Source organism: Erythrolamprus reginae, chromosome 3 (genome assembly GCF_031021105.1).
Source record: "Erythrolamprus reginae isolate rEryReg1 chromosome 3, rEryReg1.hap1, whole genome shotgun sequence".
In the NCBI taxonomy this organism is placed as follows: Eukaryota; Metazoa; Chordata; class Lepidosauria; order Squamata; family Dipsadidae; genus Erythrolamprus; species Erythrolamprus reginae.
Genome location: NC_091952.1, coordinates 13,216,863 through 13,240,514, shown reverse-complemented (window position 1 = coordinate 13,240,514; position 23,652 = coordinate 13,216,863). Strand labels below are relative to the sequence as shown.

The following is a 23,652-nucleotide window of genomic DNA, read 5'->3' as shown; positions in this document are numbered from 1 at the left end:
AGAAAGACTTTGTTATAGCTTCATACTAACAATCTCATACAATTCCCCTCCCATTTTCCCACAATAGAAAATGCATAGTGGAATCATATAAAGTGTGGCTGGCCAAAAATCTCAAATGAAATGGCTTTGGCTTGACAGAAGGATTAGCCCATGGTTAAAGTGACCAGATTTTTACATTGTTAAAGGGGGGTCTTGATTAAAAATATGATCTATATGGAGCAAAAAAAAATCTCTTTCCTTTTCTCTCTGTCTCTCTCTTCCTCCCTCCCTTTCTCTCTATTTCTCTCTCTCTCCCTCCCTTTTTCTTTCTCTTCCTCTCTTTCTTTCTCTCTCTCTCTAACTCCCTCTTTCTTTCTCTCTTTTCCTTCCTCTCTCTTTTTTTCTATGAAGTGGCATATAACTCTAAATGCTATTGCTATAAGGAAGGGAGGGAGGAAGGGGAAAGGAAGTAGGAAGGAAAGAAGGAAAGAAAGAGGGTGAGGGAGGGAGAGGGGGAAAGTAAGGAAGGAAAGAAAGAAAGAAAGAAAAGGAAGGAAGGAAGAGAAAGAAAGAAAGAAAGAAAGAAAGAGCAGGTAGGCAGGAAAGAAAGAAAGAAAGGGAAAGAAAGAAAGAAAGAAAGAAAGCAGGTAGGCAGGAAAGAAAGAAAGAAAGAAAGAAAGAAAGAAAGAAAGAAAGAAAGAAAGAAAGAAAGAGGCTAATCCAAGAACGGGTGCAGAGACCCCTTGGCTGATGGCATTTCAGCTCCCCTCCTGCTATCCCCCAGCCACTGGCCTTTCCTCTCTTCCATTCAAAAATTGGGATATTTTGGAAACCCAGCAGGATGCGGGACAAATCATTCAAAAGTGGGATGTCTGGTCACCTTACCCATGGTGCCTCTGCCGGCCAAAACAGAGCTCAGGAGGGCTGTGTGTGGCCCTCTTCAACTCCGTTTTGGCTGGCAAAGTGTTATAAGAGGCCGTCAGAGCTGAAACAGAATTTGGGAGCCCGTTTTCGCTGGCACAGCATTTAGGCCACTATACGCATCTCCAACAGGGGTGACATCGAGCTGGCTATGCCCAACTTGGCCAAGCCCCCGAAGTTCAAACACAACCATGATGCGGCCCTCAGTAAAATTGAGTTTGACACCCCTGCTCTAATAGTTCGTACTTGTCAAAGAAATGTTACAAATTACAAATGTTACAAATGTTACAAAGAGTACGCTACGAGACTAGACTTTCAATCCTGGGCCTAGAAAGCCTAGAACTAAGACGACTTAAACAAGATCTAAGTATTGCCCACAAGATCATATGCTGCAACGTCCTGCCTGTTGGCGACTACTTCAGCTTTAACCACAACAACACAAGATCACACAATCAGATTTAAACTTAATATTAACCGCTCCAAACTTGACTGTAAAAAATATGACTTCAGTAACCGAGTTGTCGAAGTGTGGAACTCATTACCGGACTCCATAGTGTCATCCCCAAACCCCCAACACTTTACCCTTAGATTATCTATGGTTGACCTATCCAGATTCCTAAGAGGTCAGTAAGGGGCGAGTACAAGTGCACTAGAGTGCCTTCCGTCCCCTGTCCTATTGCTCTCCTATATCTCCTATACCTTTCTTCTATTCCTATATCTCTTCTATTCTTTCATTGATATGTTCTATTGCTATATCTTCTTTTCTATTCTTTCATAGATATATTTTACTATGAGTATCTCCTCTATAACCTTCATCATGTATTTTACTATATATATACCCACTTAAACTCTCATTGTGTATTGGACAAAATAAATAAATAAATAAAATAAATAAATAAAATTAAACCAGCTACATAATAACAACAGAGTTGGAAGGGACCTTGGAGGTCTTCTAGTCCAAGCCCCGGCTTGGAGACCTATACTACTCCAGACAAATAGTTATCCAACATCTTCTTAAAAACTTCCAGTGTTGGAGCATTCACAACTTCTGGAGGCAAGCCATTCCACTGATCAATTGTTCCAACTGTCAGGAAATTTCTCCTTAGTTCTAAGTTCCTTCTCTATTCTACTGTGGCAGGCCAAAGTCTCTAACTCTTAGGGGTTCCATTATAGCTTATTCTGTTTCCCAGCCTCAAATGGTCCATTTTTCGTCCTCCCAGAGCCTTCTCATAGGCCCTGCACTTACCTGGCATCCAAAACGGGCTGCGTGGAGACCTGGGAAGGGCAGGGTATGGTGGGAGGGGCCAGTCAGTCCTTGCAACTACCGGTTCAGCAAACCAGATGTAAAATTAGCATCTGATTGGCCTGAACCTGTCTGAACCAGCTGTATCCCACTCCTGTCTAACACTGATTAACTCCCATTGATTTCTGTCCTGCGTTCAGGTGCTTTGGAGAATTTTTTTTTTTTTTTATTTATTCTTTGTCCAATATACAATACATATGAAAGGGAATAGACATTAAGTGATATATAAAAGATAGGAAGTGAAGAGGAAGAGAAGTAGGTGGGAAGGAAAGAATATATATGATAAAATGGAATGGAAAGACAATTGGACAGGGGACGAAAGGCACATCAGTGCACTTATGTACGCCCCTTACTGGCCTCTTAGGAACCTGGAGAGGTCAATCGAGGAGAGTCTGAGGGAGAAATGTTGGGGGTTGGGGGTTGACACTATTGAGTCAGGTAATGAGTTCCACGCTTCGACGACTCGATTGTTAAAGTCATATTTTTTACAGTCAAGTTTGGAGCGATTAACATTGAGTTTGAAGCTGTTGCATGCTCTTGTGTTGTTGCGGTTGAAGCTGAAGTAGTCGTTGACCGGAAGGACATTACAGCGAATGATTTTGTGGGCAATACTTAAATCTTGTTTTAGGCGCCGCAGTTCTAAGCTTTCAAGATCCAGGATAGTTAGTCTGTTTTCGTAGGGTATTCTGTTTCGGGTGGAGGAGTGGAGGGCTCTTCTGGTGAAGTATCTTTGGACGTTTTCGAGAGTGTTGATGTCTGAGATGTGGTGAGGGTTCCAGATAGATGAGCTATATTCGAGAATGGGCCTGGCATAGGTTTTGTAGGCTCTGGTCAGAAGTGTGAGATTGCCAGAGCAGAAGCTACGTAGAATCAGGTTTACAACTCTGGAAGCCTTTTTGGCAATATTGTTGCAGTGGGCTTTAGCACTTAGGTCATTTGAAATTAGTATTTCGAGGTCTTTTACTGAGTGTGGGTTTGCTGTGAGAATTTGTTTGTTCAGTTCATATATGAGGTTTGGGTTCTTTTTGCCGATGTGGAGGGTAGAGCATTTGTTGGATGAGATTCGAAGTTGCCAGATGTTAGACCAATCTGAAACATAGTCAAGGTCTTTTTGGAGAGTGAGTGCGTTGTCAGTGGTGTTGAAAAGTTTTACATCATCGGCGAAGAGCACACAGTTGCTTGCAATATTATCGCAGAGGTCGTTGATGTATAGGATGAAAAGAGTAGGACCTAGTACGCTGCCTTGGGGAACGCCGCTTTTGACAGGGACAGGGGAGGAAATGGCGCTTCCGATTTTGACAACTTGTTGCCTGTTTGACAGGAATGCAGTAATCCAGTTGTGGAGGAGTCCTGAGATGCCATAGGATTTGAGTTTTAGGAGAAGTTTGTCATGAACCACTGAGTCAAAGGCTTTGCAGAAGTCAATATAAATTGCATCAATGGATTTTCCTTGATCAAGGTGGTTAGTCCAGATGTTTTTGCAGTGAAGTAGTTGTAGGTTGCAGGATAGTTTCTTTCTGAATCCAAATTGTTTTTTTGATAGTAGGTTATTAGATTCTAGGTAAAGGATGATTGATCGATTTATGATTGATTCCATGATTTTACAAGGGACGCAGCATAGTGATATTGGTCTGTAGTTGTCAACTAGTGATGGGTCTCCTTTTTTGAAGATGGGGATGACTACTGCTTTAGACCACAGCTTGGGGAGAGTACTGGTCCTGAAGGATTTTTGGAAGATAATGCTTAAGGGCTCAGCTATGGCAGAAGAAAGTTTTCTTAAGAAGTATGCACAAAGACCATCTGGTCCAACAGATAGGGAAGGTTTGAGATCACGGATTGCTTTTTCAACGTAGTCTGTAGTGAAGATGATTTGGGTTAGGTTTCTTAATGAGTTAGAAGTGCGGTTTGCGAAGAGGGGGGATGAGCCATTACTGTTAACAAAAACGGAGCCAAAAAAGGAGTTGAAAAGGTTAGCTTTGGATGGGTCATCGTGGTATTCTATGTTGTGTGGACCTACGAGAGGTGGAATAGGTCTGGAGTCGTTAAGTTTGTTGTTGACGAAGTTGTAGAAGGCACGGTTAGATTTGGAGCGTAGGAGGTTTTCCTCTTGTTCACTGTGGTAGTTGAGACATTCTGCTTTTATTTGTTGGCATATGCTTCTGTAGCGGCTTTTAAAGTTGGTTACTGGACCTTTTTTGTTTCTACACCAGAGGGATCTTTTTTTGGTTTGAAGTTTCCTTATTGAGACAGGAATGTTATTTTTTTTTGTTTCCTTCTAGGAGAGGTAATAGGGACATGCAGATTTATGAGATTATTAATTTGGTGTAAGAACGTGTTGTAAAGTTCATCAATGGTGATGCAGTTGGAGAACAAGGAATGCCAGTTGATTAGTGAGAGATTGGCGTCTATGAGTTCGTAGTTGGCTTTCCTGAAATTGTACTTAGGTGCCGTGTTGTTCTGTTGAGTGTTATGATGGCGTAGGTTGAGGTTGAAGTTGGTCATACTATGGTCGCTGTTGGAGAAGGATTCTATGATATGCAGTCCATAAATAGCACTTTTGCTATTACAGAAGATGAGGTCGAGACAGTTGTTGAGTCTGGTATTGTTGGATACTAATTGTTCCAGTCCCAGGCTGGTGACGGTGTTATAAATGGTGGTATGTATGGGTTCGGTGGAGCATTCATTTAGTGTCCAGTTGATGTGTGGTAGGTTAAGGTCACCTAGGAAGATGATGGGATAGGGGCAGGAGGATGCCCATGTTAGTAGGGAGGTTAATTTTGATGCATGGGTAGTGTCATAGTTTGGAGCTCTGTAGCACAGTAAAAAGCGGAGAGTAGTGATGAGGGAAAGATCGCAGATTAAGGTTTCAGGAAGGGATAAATCATGTGCTACTTGAATGTTTTTTAGATTGAGTGAGCTTTTATAGAATATGGCTACACCACCTCCTCTGCGGGATTCGCGGTCAGACCGGAAAACCAGGTAGTTATTATGCGTGATGATGGAGTCAGGAAAGGAACAATTCAATCATGTTTCGCAGACAAAGATTAGGTCAAATAGGTTGGTGTCGAGTAGAAGGAGGAATTCAGATAACTTATTGGTTAAGCTTCTTGCATTGATGAGTTTGCATTTGAGATTGAATTTGTGTTCAGGGATGAGATTTAGTTGGGTTGAGTTGGGGTGGGATTGAGGCGAGGTAGTAAGGGGCGCGTTTTCCTATTCATTGCTGGAGGTGCTGGGGAGGTCAGATTGTTGATGAGGGATGGTGGGCAGAGAAATGTGGGAAGGTTGGGGAGGGGCAGGAGGGGTAGTGGGTTTGGGGATGAAGGGAGGGTTGTGGGTTCTGGTTCTGATGCAATCAGAGCGGTAGTCAATGAAAAGGTTATTTTCCCCGAGTTCACGACGTCTCCTAAGTTCAGCACGTAGTTCACGGGAGCGGATGCGTTGGAGTAATGTTAGGTCTGGTCTGCATCTGAGTTTGTTGTATTTGGTGTAGTTTCTGGCGATGGAGTTCATGGAATAACCTGATTCCCTCTTCTTTGTGGCAACCACTGAGATATTGGAACATTGCTATCATGTCTTCCCTTATTTTCAATAAACTAGACACGGTCACTAAAGATTGACAGCAATTTAAAAACACATCATTAAGCCTCCTATTTTCTTTTGTTTGTGCTTACCAAAATTAGCAGCATAAATTTCAGTATGAGAAAGAAAGAAAGCTTTTTTAAAAACATTCAAATGTATGCAAAGGTTTAGAGTGTTAAAATGATTGAGTGATGTTCTCCCCCAAAAATATTTATTCAATATTTATTATTTTCTTTTAACAGCTTAGAGCACATGCCGTAGATATGAATGGGAACAAAGTGGAGAATCCAATTGATCTCTACATTTATGTGATCGACATGAATGACAACAGGCCGGAATTCATAAACCAAGTCTATAATGGATCTGTTGATGAAGGATCTAAACCAGGTATGCATGAATGTCTCATAAAACTATTTCATCATCATCATCATGATGTCTGCGAGTCTGCGGAGAGGGGCGGCATACAAATCTAAATAATAAATAAATAATAAATAAATAAATCATCAGTTTAGATAATAGACTCAACTTGATCTCTTGATCTGTTATTTAAGAAATCTGTCTTGTCTTAATTTAGAATATTAGGGAAACAAGATGAAGTTTGAAATTCCAAAGCAGGGGGAATGTTTCATTCTGAAATACAGTTTTAGCTGTATCACAGTTGCTGTTGTCAGATCAGAGAATGGAGAAAACATTATACATTTAATTTTGCAGCTACTAAGATTGCTGGAGGAGCAGGCACAAAAACAGCCAGGGAAGTGATTGAAGCCTGGAAAAGAGATCCCTCAGCAACAGGAAGACTGATTTACCACCAGCTTATCACGTACTGAGCTATGGTGGTACAGTGGTTAGAATGCCGAACTACAAGCTCCTTCTGCTAACTGCTGGCTGCCAGTAGTTCAGCAGTTTGATTCTCACCGACTCAAGGTGGATTCATCCTTTCATCCTTCCAAGGTTGTTAAAATGAGGACCCAGATTGTTGGAAGCAATAGGGTAACTCTGTAAACCACTTAGAGAGAGTTGTAAAGCCCTGTGAAGTGGTATAGATGTTTAAGTCCAATGCTAAATAGAATAGAAAGTGAGGCTGGGCAGCACAAGCAAATGATAGCCAGCTAATAATGCACGCCAATCAACTTCTAAAAAGCCACATACATGCAAAGGGTCAGTAAATATTTTCCCTGCCCTCTTTTTGACTCGTGCAGTATACAGGTCCTCAATGGAAGGCAGGTTGGCAGCAATTGCTTTTTCTGCAGTTCTGATTATCCTCTGAAGTCTGTTCACCTTCATAGCTGATCCACCAGGCCCTTTCAGCTATGGCGCCAGCAGTAATGGGCAGCCAAAATTTTTACTGCCATACTGTGGGTGTGGCTTATTTTGTGTGTGTGTTGCTTAATGGTCATGTGACTGGATAGGAGTGGCTTGCCAGCCATGTGACCAGGTGGGAGTGGCTTGAACGATCATCATCGTTCAAGTGAACTGTTAAGTCCTTGACCTACAACCTTACCAATGTTGATCGCTAGGGTGACAATTTTCTTTGTGTTTCCCATGCTCTCCTTCCTGGGTTGTCCCACCGCCTCAGGCTGGGTAGTGAGGCGAATGGGTGCTGCCAGAAGCATAAATGCTGCCAGCGTCGCTCCCACCCACGCCTTCTGCTTGCATCTCAGGTGGGAGGTGGCCATGTGAGGCTGGAGGGGAGCCAGGCAGGAGAGAGGGAAGCTTCTCTGAAGCCAGGAAGGAGGAAAGGGGGGGAAATCAAGGAGCGCAGATGCAGCAGCAGCAGCAGAGAAAAAAAGGAGAGTCGAGCCAAGACCAGTAATCCAGGAAGTGACAGCAGCAAATCATCTGGAGCTGCGCACACATCTTCATTTCCACTGGTGGAACAAATAAGGTCCAGGAGGGAAGTGTTTTTAATAGGAAAGTGAACACAAGAACAAGGGGACACCATCTGAAGTTAGTTGGGGGAAAGATCAAAAGCAACATGAGAAAATATTATTTTACTGAAAGAGTAGTAGATCCTTGGAACAAACTTCCAGCAGACGTGGTAGATAAATCCACAGTAACTGAATTTAAACATGCCTGGGATGAAAACATAGATCCATCCTAAGATAAAATACAAAAAATAGTATAAGGGCAGACTAGATGGATCATGAGGTCTTTTTCTGCCGTCAGTCTTCTATGTTTCTATGTTTCTATGAACTGTATTCCACCCCATCCTGTCTGCTGCCCAGGGCGCCAGGAAACAGCTGACATCGCCTCGCTTTGTCCTTCTGGCGAGGCAGCCCAGCTCTAGCACTCCGTGGCTCAGCACACGCGCAGAGCTTTTGGAGTAGACATTCCTGAAGCCTGTGGAGGGCGAAAACGACCTCCCCTATCTTGAAGCCCGAAAATCAGCTGGCCAGCATTCATGTGCACACTGGAGCTGACAGGGTAATGTCTCAGGTGGTCTCAGATATGGTTCCATATGCCATCTGTGGCACACGTGCCATAGATTCGCTATCACTGGAAACTGCAGTTTAATGTTTCCAAATGTAAAATAATGCACTTGGGGAAAAGGAATCCTCAATCTGAGTATTGTATTGGCAGTTCTGTGTTAGCAAAAACTTCAGAAGAGAAGGATTTAGGGGTAGTGATTTCTGACAGTCTCAAAATGGGTGAACAGTGCAGTCAGGCGGTAGGGAAACAAGTAGGATGCTTGGCTGCATAGCTAGAGGTATAACAAGCAGGAAGAGGGAGATTATGATCCCGCTATATAGAATGCTGGTGAGACCACATTTGGAATACTGTGTTCAGTTCTGGAGACCTCACCTACAAAAAGATATTGACAAAATTGAACGGGTCCAAAGACGGGCTACAAGAATGGTGGAAGGTCTTAAGCATAAAACGTATCAAGAAAGACTTAATGAACTCAATCTGTATAGTCTGGAGGACAGAAGGAAAAGGGGGGACATGATCGAAACATTTAAATATATCAAAGGGTTAAATAAGGTCCAGGAGGGAAGTGTTTTTAATAGGAAAGTGAACACAAGAACAAGGGGACACAATCTGAAGTTAGTTGGGGGAAAGATCAAAAGCAACATGAGAAAATATTATTTTACTGAAAGAGTAGTAGATCCTTGGAACAAACTTCCAGCAGACGTGGTAGATAAATCCACAGTAACTGAATTTAAACATGCCTGGGATAAACATATATCCATCCTAAGATAAAATACAGAAAATAGTATAAGGGCAGACTAGATGGACCATGAGGTCTTTTTCTGCCATCAGACTTCTATGTTTCTATGTTTCTATGTTTCTATCATGGGTCTAGACTCTTCTTTAAAACATCCAGTGGCGCAGCACCTACGATTTCTGGAGGCAAGCTGTTCCACTGGTTAATGGTCCTCACTGTTGTTGGATATTTTGGTTACTATTAATATTATTAATGTTAGCAGAATTCAGTTAGCTTGATTTGCAGCTAAATCAGCACAGCAAGAAATCAACACATGGCTCAGAATCCCATTGGTTAACAATCAATGATCACACCTTCATAAAGATGAAAAGTACAATCTTTACTCACAATTCTGTGGATTCATGCATTTACAGAATTCAGGAGGAAAGCTTATATTCCAGTCCATATTAATAGTCTCTGGATGCTTCCATATGTGAGGATGCCTTTGGATTCAACTCACACATGTATCCTCAGCCGAGGACAATGGAGCACACAGGAAGGTAGTAGAAGGAGGTGTGAGGAGAAAGGAAGAAGCAAAAGGTCAAAAGGGGAGGGGCCATCTACTCTGCAGTTGTTTAAATCAGTGTTTCCCAACCTTGGCCACTTGAAGATATTTGGACTTCAACTCCCAGAATTCCCCAGCCAGCGAATGCTAGAATTCCTAGATTACTGCAACGCTCTCTTCATGGGACTAACTTTGAAAAGTGTTCGGAAACTTCAGATCGTGCAGAATGCGGCCGCAAGAGCCATCATGGGGCTTCCTAGATTTGCCCACGTTTCTGCAACACTCCACGGCCTGCACTGGCTGCCAATCGGTTTCCGGTCACAATTCAAAGTGTTGGTAACGACCTTTAAAGCCCTACATGGCATTGGGCCAGAATACATCTGGAACCACCTTCTACCGCACGAATCCCAGCGTCCGATAAGGTCCCACAGAGTTGGCCTTCTCCGGGTCCCATCGACCAAACAATGTCATTTGGCGGGCCCCAGGGGAAGAGCCTTCTCTGTGGCGGCCCCGGCCCTCTGGAATCAACTCCCCCCAGAGATTAGAACGCCCCCCACCCTCCTTGTCTTTCCCAAACTACTCAAGATCCACCTTTGTCGCCAGGCATGGGGGAGTTAAGATATTTCTTCCCCTAGGCCATTACATGTTATGCATGGTATGTTTGTGTGTATGTTTGGTTTTTTATAATTAGGGTTTTTAGTTGTTTTATTAAATTGGATTGTTACATGTTGGTTTTTATCATTGTTATTAGCCGCCCCGAGTCTGCGGAGAGGGGCGGCATACAAATCCAATAAATAATAATAATAATAATAATAATAATAATAATAATAATAATAATAATAATAATAATAATTCCAGTTTGCTTTTCTATGATTAGTTTCCAAGCATTGTTTCTTGTGCTTTGGAGAATAATTTAACCCCCTTTTCTTCATGGCTCACTTCCAATCAAGGGGAAGGTGCCACCTGACTTTTGTCATGGGTTCTTACTGTTACTATGATTATTTTTCCACAACATTCAATCATAATCTGCCTCTCTTCAATTTAAACCCCCTAATCCATGTCCTGCATTTTCATCAACACGTTGTGATACCCACTGATAAACTGTATTAGGCTCCTTTGTTCTTTCAGTGATGCTGCCCATCCGCGTGTGAAATGATGTACATCACGCACACTGTTAGACAGTTGTGGTCAGCTGCAGGCAAGCTGCTTGTATATTCTTGTGGCCTTCTGTTTCTTCCTTGTATTTTCTCAAAAGTAACTCCAGCTGAGTTTAGGCATTTTTTTTTTAAAAGTAAGAATGCCAGTTAAGGTTAGGTTTGTAGAATTGCCATTGCAAATGCTTCTCTGACGTCCCAAACACTTTTTCCCCCAAAGGGCAGGTGGATTTCCTTTGTTTTTCTTTGCAGAAGTTTTGCTTCTCATCCAAGAAACTTCTTCAGGTGTGATTGAACGGTGGAGGTTAAACGGAGTCAGTCAGTCATTCAGTCGGAATTGAAGAAACCTCTTGTCTGAGAAGTGAATTGTTTTCAAGGGAAAACAAAGAAAGTCCAGTTGCCTTTTGAAAAAGCACCTTTGGGACAACCTTGTCATAGATAACTCTATAGATACTTTTCTGATAGTTAAGTAGAAGTTACAAAAGAGACATGATTAGATTGGATTCGATTCGATTAGCATTCTTTATTGGCCAAGTGTGATTGGACACACAAGGATTTTGTCTTTGGTGCATATGCTCTCAGTGTACATAAAAGAGAAGATACATTGTCAAGAATCATGACACTATTTGGCCGATGGGACCTGGAAAAGGCCAACCCTGTCGATTCTAACGGCCGCTGGGAAGTGTGAGGCAAAAGATGGTCCATAAGCAATGTGGTCCTAAGTTGTGTAGGGCCTTATACGTGATAACCTTAAATTGCGTCCAGAGAACAATAGGAAGCTAGTACAATTCATGGAGTGATGGAGTTGTGTGGGTGTACCTAGGCACACCCAGAACAGCTCGCTTATTTATTTATTTATTTATTTATTTATTTATTCATTCATTCATTCATTCATTCATTCATTCATTCATTCACTTGTCCAATACACAAGTACATAGGAAGAAAAATAGACATGTAGTAATATATATACTGTAAGGGTAAAATGAACTTAGAGGAGAGGATATATGAAAGAAAGAAAATATTTATTTATTATTTATTTATTTATTTATTGGATTTGTATGCCGCCCCTCTCCGCAGACTCGGGGCGGCTAACAACAGCAATAAAACAGTATATGACAATAATCCAATACTAAAAACAGATAAAAATCCATTATATAAAAATCAATCATACATACAGACATACCATGCATAAAATTGTAAAGGCCTAGGAGGAAAGTGTATCTCAATTCCCCCATGCCTGGAGGCAGAGGTGGGTTTTAAGCAGCTTACGAAAGGCAAGGAGGCAATATATATGATAAGTGAGAGAAAGGAAAGACAATTGGACAGGGGACGAAAGGCACACCAGTGCACTTATGTACGCCCCTTACTGGCCTCTTAGGAACCTGGGGAGGTCAATCGTGGAGAGTCTAAGGGAGAAATGTTGGGGATTAGGGGTTGACACAACTGAGTCCGGCAATGAGTTCCACGCTTCGATAACTCGATTGTTGAAATCATATTTTTTACAGTCAAGTTTGGAGCGGTTCGTATTAAGTTTGAATCTGTTGCGTGCTCTTGTGTTGTTGCTGTTGAAGCTGAAGTAGTCATTGACCGGTAGGACGTTGCAGCATATGATCTTGTGGGCAATACTCAAATCGTGTTTTATGCGCTGTAGTTCTAGGCTTTTTAGGCCCAGGATTGTTAGTCTATTTTCGTAGGATATTCTGTTTCGAGTGGAGGAATGAAGGGCTCTTCTGGTGAAATATCTTTGGACATTTTCAAGGGTGTTGATGTCTGAGATGTGGTATGGGTTCCAGACAGATGAGCAGTAGTCTAGGATGGGTCGGGCAAAAGTTTTGTAGGCTGTTGTGAGTAGTGTGAGATTGCCGCAGCAGAAGCTGCGTAGGATCAGGTTAACAACTCTAGAAGCTTTTTTGGCCGTATTGTTGCAGTGGGCTTTAGCACTTAGGTCATTCGATATTAGTATTCCAAAATCTTTTACTGAGTGTGGGTTGGCAGTGACAGATTGCTTGGCTGAATTCTGGACTAATTGTAGTCTCTGAATGCTCTTTAAGAGCATTTAACAATTTAACAACTGCAGTAATTCACTTAGCAACTGTGGCAAGTAAAATGGGGCAAAACTCACTTAACATCCGTCTTACTTAACAACAGATATGTTGGGCTCAGTTGTGGTCATTAGTCAAGGATTACTTTCGACAACATAATGATATCAAAGAAAATAGAAGAGGAGGAGGAGGAGGAGGTGGTGGTGGAGGAGGAGGAGGTGGAGGAGGAGGTGGAGGAGGAGGAGGTGGTGGAGGAGGAGGAGGAGGAAAACATTTTTATAGTAAGATATTCTATAGAAGAGCCTTCTCTGTGGCAGCCCCGGCCCTCTAGAACCAACTCCCCCCAGAGATTAGAATTGCCCCCACCCTCCTTGTCTTTCATAAGCTGCTTAAAACCCACCTCTGCCAGCAGGCATGGGGGAATTGAGATACTCTTTCCCCCTAGGCCTTTACAATTTTATGCATGGTATGTCTGTACGTATTATAATAGGGGTTTTTAACTGTTTTAGTATTGGATTATTATTATATGCTGTTTTATTGCTGTTATTAGCCGCCCCGAGTCTGCGGAGAGAGGCGGCATATGAATCCAATAAATAAATAAAATAAATAAATAAATAAAATAAATACCCAAACAGTCTTTCTTAACATCATCTGGTTTAGGCTCAGCATGTAAAATCATACCAAATTATTATATATCATATATCCATTTCATGAACTGAAGGAATGTGAACTATAACATTCAAACCTATCTACCGCATTTATCCAAGACATCCCGAATCCAACTGTGTTAACATTCATTCTGAAAATAATCACATGATAAACAGTGGTGTCTTTTATTACGCAATAAAATAATACCTCAGGGGATAAAATATTGCACTTGTCCATTCTAATAGAATGTGGAATTATCTACCCGCTGAACTGTATGCAGAGCCAAAATCCGGCGCATTGCTTCCCCATCAATCTTATTAACAATCAGTCTGTTCTCCAGACGAGGCCTATTTCATTTCTGAAATTTTCAGAGGAAGCAAATGGCGACACTCTCTAACATCGGGGTGTCAAACCTGATTTCATTGAGGGCCGCATCAGGGTTGTGTTTGACCTTCAGTGGAAGTAAGTGGGTGTAGCCATGGCAGGCGTGGCCAGCTTGACGTCACTCATGTTGCGGGCTCCTGTTATGGCCCAAGTGATCTGCCAGTGAAAACATACATGTTTTTTGCTGAATTTGAAAATTAAGGGAGACTAGGATAGATCTATTTCGGCCTTATTTTGGCCTCATCAGCTAGCCGTACCCACTGGGACTTGAACCTGCAAGCTTTGCCTTGTAAGGCAGAGAATTATCCTCTAGGCTACAGTATCCAATCCCTTCAGCTCTGCACCAGGGAAGGGTTACATATTTTTGTGTCGAATCACCCTGGTGTATTGAAGGAACATCACAGCTCCTTATTTGATAGCCGACAATTCTATCTGTATGTGTCACATGTTTTTTTGCTGAACTTGAAAATTAAGGGAGACTAGGATAGATCTATTTCGGCCTTATTTTGGCCTCATCAGCTAGCCATACCCACTTATATATATACAAGGCCGAAATAGTGCTATCCTAGTCTCCCTTAATTTTAAAAATTCAGCAAAAACATGTGATACATGTGTGTGTGTGTGTGTGTGTGTGTGTGTGTGTCACATGTTTTTGCAGAATTTTTAAAATTAAGGGAGACTAGGATAGCACTATTTCGGCCTTGTTTATAGTTTGTCGGCTATGAATAAATTAAGTGCCTTGGAATGGCCCTTGGTTGGGCCTAGAGGCAAAAAGGAACCGCACAAGGACTAAAGCCTGAAGAGTGGGACTTTCTTTCTTTCTTTCTTTCTTTCTTTCTTTCTTTCTTTCTTTCTTTCTTTCTGTATGTATGTATGTATGTATGTATGTATGTATTTATGTATTTATTTATGTATTTATTTATTTACTTACTTACTTACTTACTTACTTACTTACTTACTTACTTACTTACTTACTTACTTACTTATTTATTGGATTTGTATGCCGCCCCTCTCCGTAGACTCGGGGCGGCTAACAACAGTAATAAAAACAGCATATAACAATCCAATATTAAAACAGTTAAAAACCCTTCTAATGAAACCAAACATACATACAGACATACCATGCATAAAATTGTAAAGGCCCAGGGGGAAAGAGTATCTCAGTTCCCCCATGCCTGGTGGCAGAGGTGGGTTTTAAGAAGCTTACGAAAGGCAAGGAGGGTGGGGGCAATTCTAATCTCTGGGGGGAGTTGGTTCCAGAGGGCTGGAGCCGCCACAGCGACATTGTTTAGTTGATGGGACCCGGAGAAGACCCACTCTGTGGGACCTAACTGGTCGCTGGGATTCGTGCGGCAGAAGGTGGTCCCTGAGATAATCTGGTCCGGTGCCATGAAGGGTTTTATAGGTCATAACCAACACTTTGAATTGTGACCGGAAGCTTGTCGAATTGTGACCGGAAACATGTCGAAACATCGCCAGAAATCTCTGAATCCTACATGGGAAGAAACCCAAATATGCCAAGACCTTCATACCTATATTCTGTTTTGAATTCCGAAAAGGCTTCAATTTCTTTTCAGATCAGTTTTGAGATTACCTTTCTTTTTTCCCCTATGTAGAAATGTGATAGCATTTTATTCCCTTTTCTCAAATCCCCAAGCTCTACAGTTTGCTGTCTCGGCTGAAACCTTCTTTTTCCTTGACCAAAGTTTGCCTATGTTATTTTTGGTGCCAATATCATAAAGAGAGGAATTTCTGTTTCAAACGACATCCTGTGAAAATGTTAATAGATATTTTGGGATCTGGAAGGAGATTAATATTCAATAAGCAGACAAGTTGCTAAATCTTTGCTGCCACGTTTAAAGATTTATTTTGAAGTGTCAGTTGTTTCCCCAGTTTCTTAATTAATGCAGTCTCAAAGACTTTTCTTGCCTTCTCAAGCATTTTTTAAAAAATCCTGTGCTTGGGTACGTGAAAAAGAAAAGTTCTGATTTTGAATTTCATTTCTGTTTACGACCCTATCTCTAGGTGGCTGATTGGCTAAGTGAGCTTATTGTTCAGAAAAGTTGGCAGTTTGGCGGTTCAAATCCCTAGTATAGGTCTCCTCCATGAGTAGGGGGTTGGAGTAGATGATCTCCAATGTCCCTTTCAACTCTGTTACTGTTACAGATCTAGAATATATCAACTTTGGCATTTTGACCAACTCTTAAAAGTGTCACTTGATTCACCCTCCTATATTATAAGTTAAATATAACCAACACCATAAACAACAAATTAAAATATGCTTCTATTTAGATTTATCTAAGATTCAAATGCACTTTTAGTAATATTAATTTTCCAGGTCCTTTGTGTGGAATTTTCATTGTACGTTTTAGCCCACTGTTCCCCAATCATATTTGTTCTTCTTCTGTGCACTCTTTCTAGAATTTCAACATCCTTTTGTATCATGGTATTCACATGGTGTACTCATGGTGTACTAATACCACTCTATAAAGCCCTAGTTAGACCACACCGAGAATACTGCATTCCGTTTTGGTCACCACACTACAAAAAAGACATTGAAACACTAGAGAAAGTGCAGAAGAGAGCAACCTGGATGATAAGGGGACTGGAAACTAAGACATACAAAGAAAGGTTTCAGGAACTGGGCATGGATAGTTTAGCGAATAGGAGGTCCATGGGGGATATGATAGCAGTCTACAAATACTTGAGGGGCTGCCACAGTGAGGAGGGACTCACACTGTTTTCTAAAGCACCAGAAAGCCAGACAAGGAGCAATGGTTGGAAGCTGACCAAGGAGAGATTCAACCTGGAAATAACTTTCTGACAGTGAGATGATCAACCAGTGAAACAGCTTGCCTGTGGAAGTGAATGCTCTAATAATAATAATAATAATAATAATAATAATAATAATAATAATAATAATTTATTAGACTTGTATGCCACCCCTCTCCGAAGACTCGGGGCGGCTCACAACAGCAAAAGAACAATATAATATAATACAAATCTAATAATTAAAACTATGACTAAAAACCCGCCATCGTTAAAAACAATCAATACAATACAGTCACACTTAACTCTTAATGGTCAAAAAAGGGGATACACTAATTGCCCCATGCCTGGCGACATAGAGTTTTGCAGAAGGCGAGAAGGGTGGGGGCAGTTCAAATCTCTGGGGGGAGTTGATTCCAGAGGGCCGGGGCCACCATAAAGAAGGCTCTTCCCCCTAGGCCCTGCCAGACGGCATTCTTTAGTCGGTGGGACCCGGAGAAGGCCAATTGGCCGCTGGAATTCATGCGGCAGAAGGCGGTCCCCTAGGTATTCTGGTCCTATGCCATGTAGAGATACTCAAATATATCTATGAAAGAATAGAAAAGAAGATATAGTAATAGAACATATCAATGAAAGAATAGAAGAAGAGATACAGGAATAGAAGAAAGGTATAGGAGATATAGGAGAGCAATAGGACAGGGGACGGAAGGCACTCTAGTGCACTTGTACTCGCCCCTTACTGACCTCTTAGGAATCTGGATAGGTCAACCGTAGATAATCTAAGGGTAAAGTGTTGAGGGTTTGGGGATGACACTATGGAGTCCAATAATGAGTTCCACGCTTTGACAACTCGGTTACTGAAGTCATATTTTTTACAGTCAAGTTTGGAGTGGTTAATATTAAGTTTAAATATGTTGCATGCTCTTGTGTTGTTGTGGTTGAAGCTGAAGTAGTCGCCGACAGGCAGAACTTTGCAGCATATGATCTTGTGGGCAATACTTAGATCATGTTTAAGGCGTCTTAGTTCTAGGCTTTCTAGGCCCAGGATTGAAAGTCTAGTCTCATATGGAATTCTGTTTCATAGGGTATTCCTACAACCATTCATTGTTTGGGAAACCATTCATTCATTGGGAAAGATTAGAAGTAACATGAGAAAATATTATTTTACTGAAAGAGTAGTAGATGCTTGGAACAACTTTCCAGCAGACATGATTGGTAAATCCACAGTAACTGAATTTAAACATGCCTGGGATAAACATATATCCATCCTAAGATAAAATACAGGAAATAGTATAAAGGCAGACTAGATGGACCACAAGGTCTTTTTCTGCTGTCAACCTTCGATGTTTCTATGTTCGTTTGCTTAAGCCTCCAGTCCCATAATCATCTTTTCTGCCCTTCTCTGTACTCTTTTTAGAGTCTCAATATGTTTAAGAATATTCCACAAATTCTTCTTCATCTTTAAGTTGATTGAAATTGGTGCCATGTCTTACAATCTTCTGTGTGAAAGCATTTAGAAGACTTTGCCAGTTGCTTGCATTCATTTCCTATTGTTGATTCCCTCCTCTGCCTCCTTTTTTTGTGACTATTTCAATACTTTGCAGTTACAAGCAGATTGTAGAATATATATATATATATTGCTTCTCAATTTTATTCCACTGAGGGGAAAAACAACATTTGAAACAATTTCCTGTTCTATTTTAATTCATTACTAGTGATGGGCGAACTGAACCCGCACAATTCAGGTCCATACTGAATTTTGTGGTGTTCGTTATGCCGAACACGAACACGAAATTTTTCTAAAGTTTGGGCAAAGTTCAGGGTCGTGTTCGGCGTTCTGAGCTTTGATGTCACCGGCAGGTTGCTAAGGACGCCAAGGTGATCATTTCCTGGATTCCATGGAATCCAGGAAGTGATCACCTTGGCGTCCTTAGCAACCTTCCAGTGACGTCAAAGCTCCGCTCCCGGAATCTCTTCATGGGAGGGATTCCCCGTTCGGGTTCGAGTTTGGGTTCGGCCGAGTTTTGTGTAAAATTCGGCTGAACTTGCCAAACCTGAACACCGTTGGGTTCGCCCATCACTATTCATTACCTCTAACAAACAAATCTTTGCAATTTTCTCATATGGTTAAAGAAATACATTCCCAAATAATAATTATATATCTTGGATTAATACTGTAAGTTTTGTTTAAAAGGGTTGGTCTTTGTGATCAGATTGTTATAAAAGCCTAATTATCAAGAAGACTTCAGAACTCTGTATCTACTGAGTCTATTTGCTTCTTTAAAAATATCTGTGAAGAGAAATGCCTAAGTTAATCATCTTTAGAATACAACCACCTGCCTTGAGATAAATCAATTATTTGCAGCAATTAGTCAGGTAAATCAAATTTTCTGATAAAATTAATTAGCCATAAAGATCATGTGTTGACAGCCTGTATAATAATTAATCTTAAAAAATAATAACGAGAAAGACAAATTATTTCATTTCACAGGAAAGATGATATGAAACCTCAGTACAGTCTTAATAAGGTTATTTTTTTCCCCCTGAATAAATGAAGATCTGAAGGGCAACAATTTCAGCTGAGACACTAGATGGCAGCAAAGAGGCTTCTCTTTACTGACATCTTGTGGCTATTCAGATTTTTGCAAAATATGTAGCAGAGACCAAATGCTTTGTACAGTACTTAGTCTGTACCACTTCACTTCACCATGAAGTTGACTCATTGGAGCTAACAGAATACATTTATAACACTTCGGGTTGTGTTGAAAATGTGACAACTTCTGGCGACAGCATTCTACATGGTCCAGTGTGAGGGATTCTGGGATCTGTAGCACAAATATACTGTGTGGATAGATGGGTGGATGGATGGATGGATGGATGGATGGATGGATGGATGGATGGATGGATGGGTGGGTGGGTGGGTGGGTGGGTGGGTGGGTGGGTGGGTGGGTTGGGTAGGTAGGTAGGTAGGCAGGCAGGCAGGCAGGTAGGCGGGTAGGTGGGTAGGTGGGTAGATAGGTAGATAGATAGATAGATAGATAAGTAGGTAGGTAGGTAGGTTGGTTAGACAGACAGACAGACAGACAGACAGACAGACAGACAGACAGACAGACAGACAGATAATTCAAACTGGAGAGACTGGGAACTTAATAGTGATTTTTAACACATAAATTTGGCAGTCTTCTGTTTCTTAATAACTCATTCAATTTTTGCCCTAGTTCAAAACTTTTGTTCCTCCGTTGCTAGTAATAACAATGCCACTATTTTTCAGCTTCAGAAATGCCTCTTCGAATTGTAATCTCCCATCCCATTTGCTTTATTCTAAAAGGGAACACACCTTCCCATTGGCCAAACTGCAAGGCCAGAATTTCTTTCTTACTGCATTGTATTGGTGATTTCATTGTCTGCCCATAAAAATTGGTAGGGCTGTCTAGGTTTCATGGTTATGCATGTGTAATATAGGTACCGTGTTTCCCCGAAAATTAGACCCTGTCATATGTTTTTTTTCTAATCCTGAAATAAGTATTTGGCCTTATTGCCATGCACTCAAAAGCCCAATTGGGCTTATTATCAGGGGATGTCATGTATATTAAGATGATAATTATGATGATGATGGAGGAAGAGGAGGGGGAGGAAAAGGAGGGGGAGAAGGAGGATTGGGCAGCATTCAAAAACATATTCAGCTTTGCCATTATTATATCTATTTTATACATCAGAACCTTGAACCAGGTACTTTATCAAGGGCCAGCTATTTTTAGCATGAGCCCAAATGTGCCTAATGAAAAGTAAGAGCTCAGATAGATACGCAAGAGAGCCACTATCATGTAGTAGTTAGAGTGATGGATTACAACTAGAGAGACTGAAGGTCAAATTCCTTCTCTATTATGGGAAATGGGCTGGAGGGGGATTTTCAGTTGATTTCACAGAGTTGTCATCAGGAGGATAAAATGAAGGCAGAGCCGGAGTGGCACTGTGGTTAGAGTGCAGTACTGCAGGCTACTTCAGCTTACTGCTAGCTGTAGTTCAGCAGTTCAAATCTCACCACCAGCACATTAATCATTAATTGTAATAATGGAGTTGTGGAGAGACAAGTTTAACCATGTTTTGCATATAAATACGATGTCGTATTTGGCAGTTTTTAGTAAGGTAAGGAGCTCGGGTACTTTGTTAGCAATGCTTCTTGAGTTTATTAGTTTACATTTAATGTTAGAAGTGGTTGATGATGAGGAAGTAAGGGGTGTGCATCCCTAGTCGTGGTTGATTGGGAGTTGGTCTTGGTTGGAGGTGGGTAGGTAGTTATGGTGGATTTGAGCAATAGTTGTTGGAGGGTTGAGGTTTTGATTGGAGGCGGGTAGGAAGTTAGGATGGATTTGAGCTATAGTTGTTTGAGGATTGAGATTTATGGTGGATTGTGCTTGGTCGATGGAGGGTTGGATTCTGTTATCCTATGCCCATTTCCCAGTTCATTCATTCTATCAGAAAATTAATAGTCATGGTGGAGCAATGGTTAGAATGCAGTGCTGCAGGCTAATTCTACCAACTGCCAGTAGTTCAATCCTGACCGGCTCAAAGTTAACTCAGTATTCCATCCTTCCAAGGTTGGTAACGTGAGGAGCCAGATTATTGGGGGCAAAAGGCTGGCTCTGTAAACCGCTTAGAGAGGGCTATAAAGCATTATGAAGTGCTTTACAAGTCTCAGTGCAATTGCTATTCGAAGAGCACGTAGGTTCACATCATCTGAAATAAGCTGTGATTGTCTTGACACTTGCACGGCGAATCAGATATCCCACATCTTATTCTGAAACAAATCAATACAGGGAAAGAGTTACAAATGTTCAACTCACTGTGCTCATTAGGATGATTGATAGACTAAATTGCAGCCCCTTCTTGTTGAAAATCCAGATAAGCCTTTTTAAGCTATTAAATCAGAACTGGATTCTTTTGACTAGAAAATGTTTATTCTTCGGGTTAAAGAAGCCAGGTTTTTTCCGCCCTTTCGTCCTTTTAATTTATTTTTAATAACATTTTTATTAAAAGTGTTAAGACCGCTAATAAAAGAAAATAACAAATTGAAGAGAAAAAGAGAAATAGGAAGAAAGAATCAAAGGTGTAAAAAAAAAGCAAAGAAGAAAGAAATAAGAGAAATAAAGAAGACAAGGGGGTAAAGCTGTGAAAGGGACTTAACAACAGAAATGTTGGGCTCAATTGTGGTTGTAAGTCAGGGATCCTTTGAAAGTATAAACAATTCCAATGTCATCACCTTTTTGTTAACAAATATGAAACTCTTCATCCCATATTTCAACTCTTAACTAAAGGAAAATGAACAAGCAATCCAGATTCTCATTAAAAGTCCAAAGAATCTAAAATAATCAGTCTAATTAACAAAATCATCTTTCCATATCTTAACTCTTAACTAAAAGCAAATCCAACATATGTCTTTCCTAGTTCAAATGTCAGTAAGTCCAGAAAATAATCTCCTTCCCAGTAAAAACATATCCCCTTTTAGCCCTGATCAAATAAATCAACTATATATTTCTTCTTGGTACATACAAGATGTTTGTTCTTTAATTAATTCATTCCAATGATCATTATCCCTTGTCTTAAATTTCTTCAAAACTTTAACAAGCCTTTTGTAAGAAGGAAGAAATTATTCCAACTTTCTTGAGCTGGCATTTTTATTTCCTTTCCTCCTCCCAGAAATATCTGAAATCAAATCAACTAAAGAGAATCATATCACTAGCTCAATAGAAGAATAAATTAAATAAATATAAAATGTACTAATAGCTTCTGCAAGCTGAGTGTTAAAGCATTTTAAATGTTTCCTATGATGGTTCATCAGCTTTCCAGGCTTTTGGAATAGTGCATTCAGTTTTGGTCCCTATGATGTAAAAAGGATGTTGAGACTCTAGAAAGAGTGCAGAGAAGAGCAACAAAGATGATTAGGGGATTGGAGACTAAAATATATGAAGAACAGTTGCAGGTACTAGGTATGTCTAATTTAATGAAAAGAAGAACTAGGGAAGACATCATAGCAATGTTCCAATATCTCAGGGGTTGCCACAAACAAAAAGGAGTCAACCTAGGGTAGAACAAGAAGCAATGAATGGAAACTAAATGAGGAGGGAAGCAACATAGAACTAAGGAGAAATTTCCTGACAGTTAGAACAATTAATCAGTGGAATGACTTGCCTCAGTTGTGAATGCGCCAGCACTGGGAGGGTTTTTTTATTTTAAAATATTTTTATTGATTTTCAAAAAGACAGACAAAGACAGACAACATTAAACATTTAAGGACCTACCATTGCTCCGCTTATCATAGAAGTCTAACTATTACAGAATTATAAAAAACCTAACTGTAATCAGATCAAAGCAGAAATACCACACATGTGCATTACATTCTTATTGAATTCAACTCCATTTTTATAATATTAAACTTATTATTTAAATTTCTTTATATTTTAAGATATTCTATACTTAAACAAAAAAGAGAAGTTATTAATAATACAGAAGAAAAGGAAAAATGAAAGAATATACACTTCTAAGTTAGTTATACTATATACTAATTCATTCTATCTTATAATTAACTATTAATACCATTTTTAAAATTCCACCAGTCATATACTTTATTCCATATTTTATAAAATTCTGTTTCAGTTTGATTATTTAAACGTTTAGTCATCATATCTAGTTCTGCACATTCTATAATTTTTGTAAATACTTCAGTGTCTTTTGGTATTGTCTTTTCTTTCCATTTCTGTGCAAATACTATTCTTGCTGCAACCAATATATGTATTATTAAATAATAAATTTCTTTTTTATACTTTGTGTTTGAAATACCCAATAAAAAGAGTTCAGGAGATTTTTTTAATCTTCTCTTTTGTTATTTCATTTATCCAATTCTCTACTTTGTTCCAAAATATTTTTGTCTCAGAACATGTCCACCACGCGTGATAGTATGTACCAATTTCTTTTTTACATTTCCAACAAATAGGCGATACAGACGGAAACATTTTAGAAATTCTATATGGTGGAAGGTGCCATCTATAAAACATCTTAATTTGATTTAGCACTGGAAGTTTTTAAGAAGATATTGGATAACCATTTGGCTGAAGTAGTGTAGGGTTTCCTACCTGAGCAGGGTGTTGGACTAGGAGTCCTCC

The 23,652-nt window shown here is 40.3% G+C and overlaps 1 protein-coding gene across 1 annotated transcript in view; it reads left to right on the top strand.

The window, feature by feature from the left end:
* Nucleotides 1-23,652, top strand: part of CDH4 (cadherin 4) — a 784,771-nt gene that overhangs the window by 536,331 nt on the left and 224,788 nt on the right. The window contains exon 6 of the mRNA XM_070744288.1: nt 6,028-6,172. Coding sequence (XP_070600389.1) covers nt 6,028-6,172 — 145 coding nt within the window. The remainder of the gene's footprint in view (nt 1-6,027; nt 6,173-23,652) is intronic.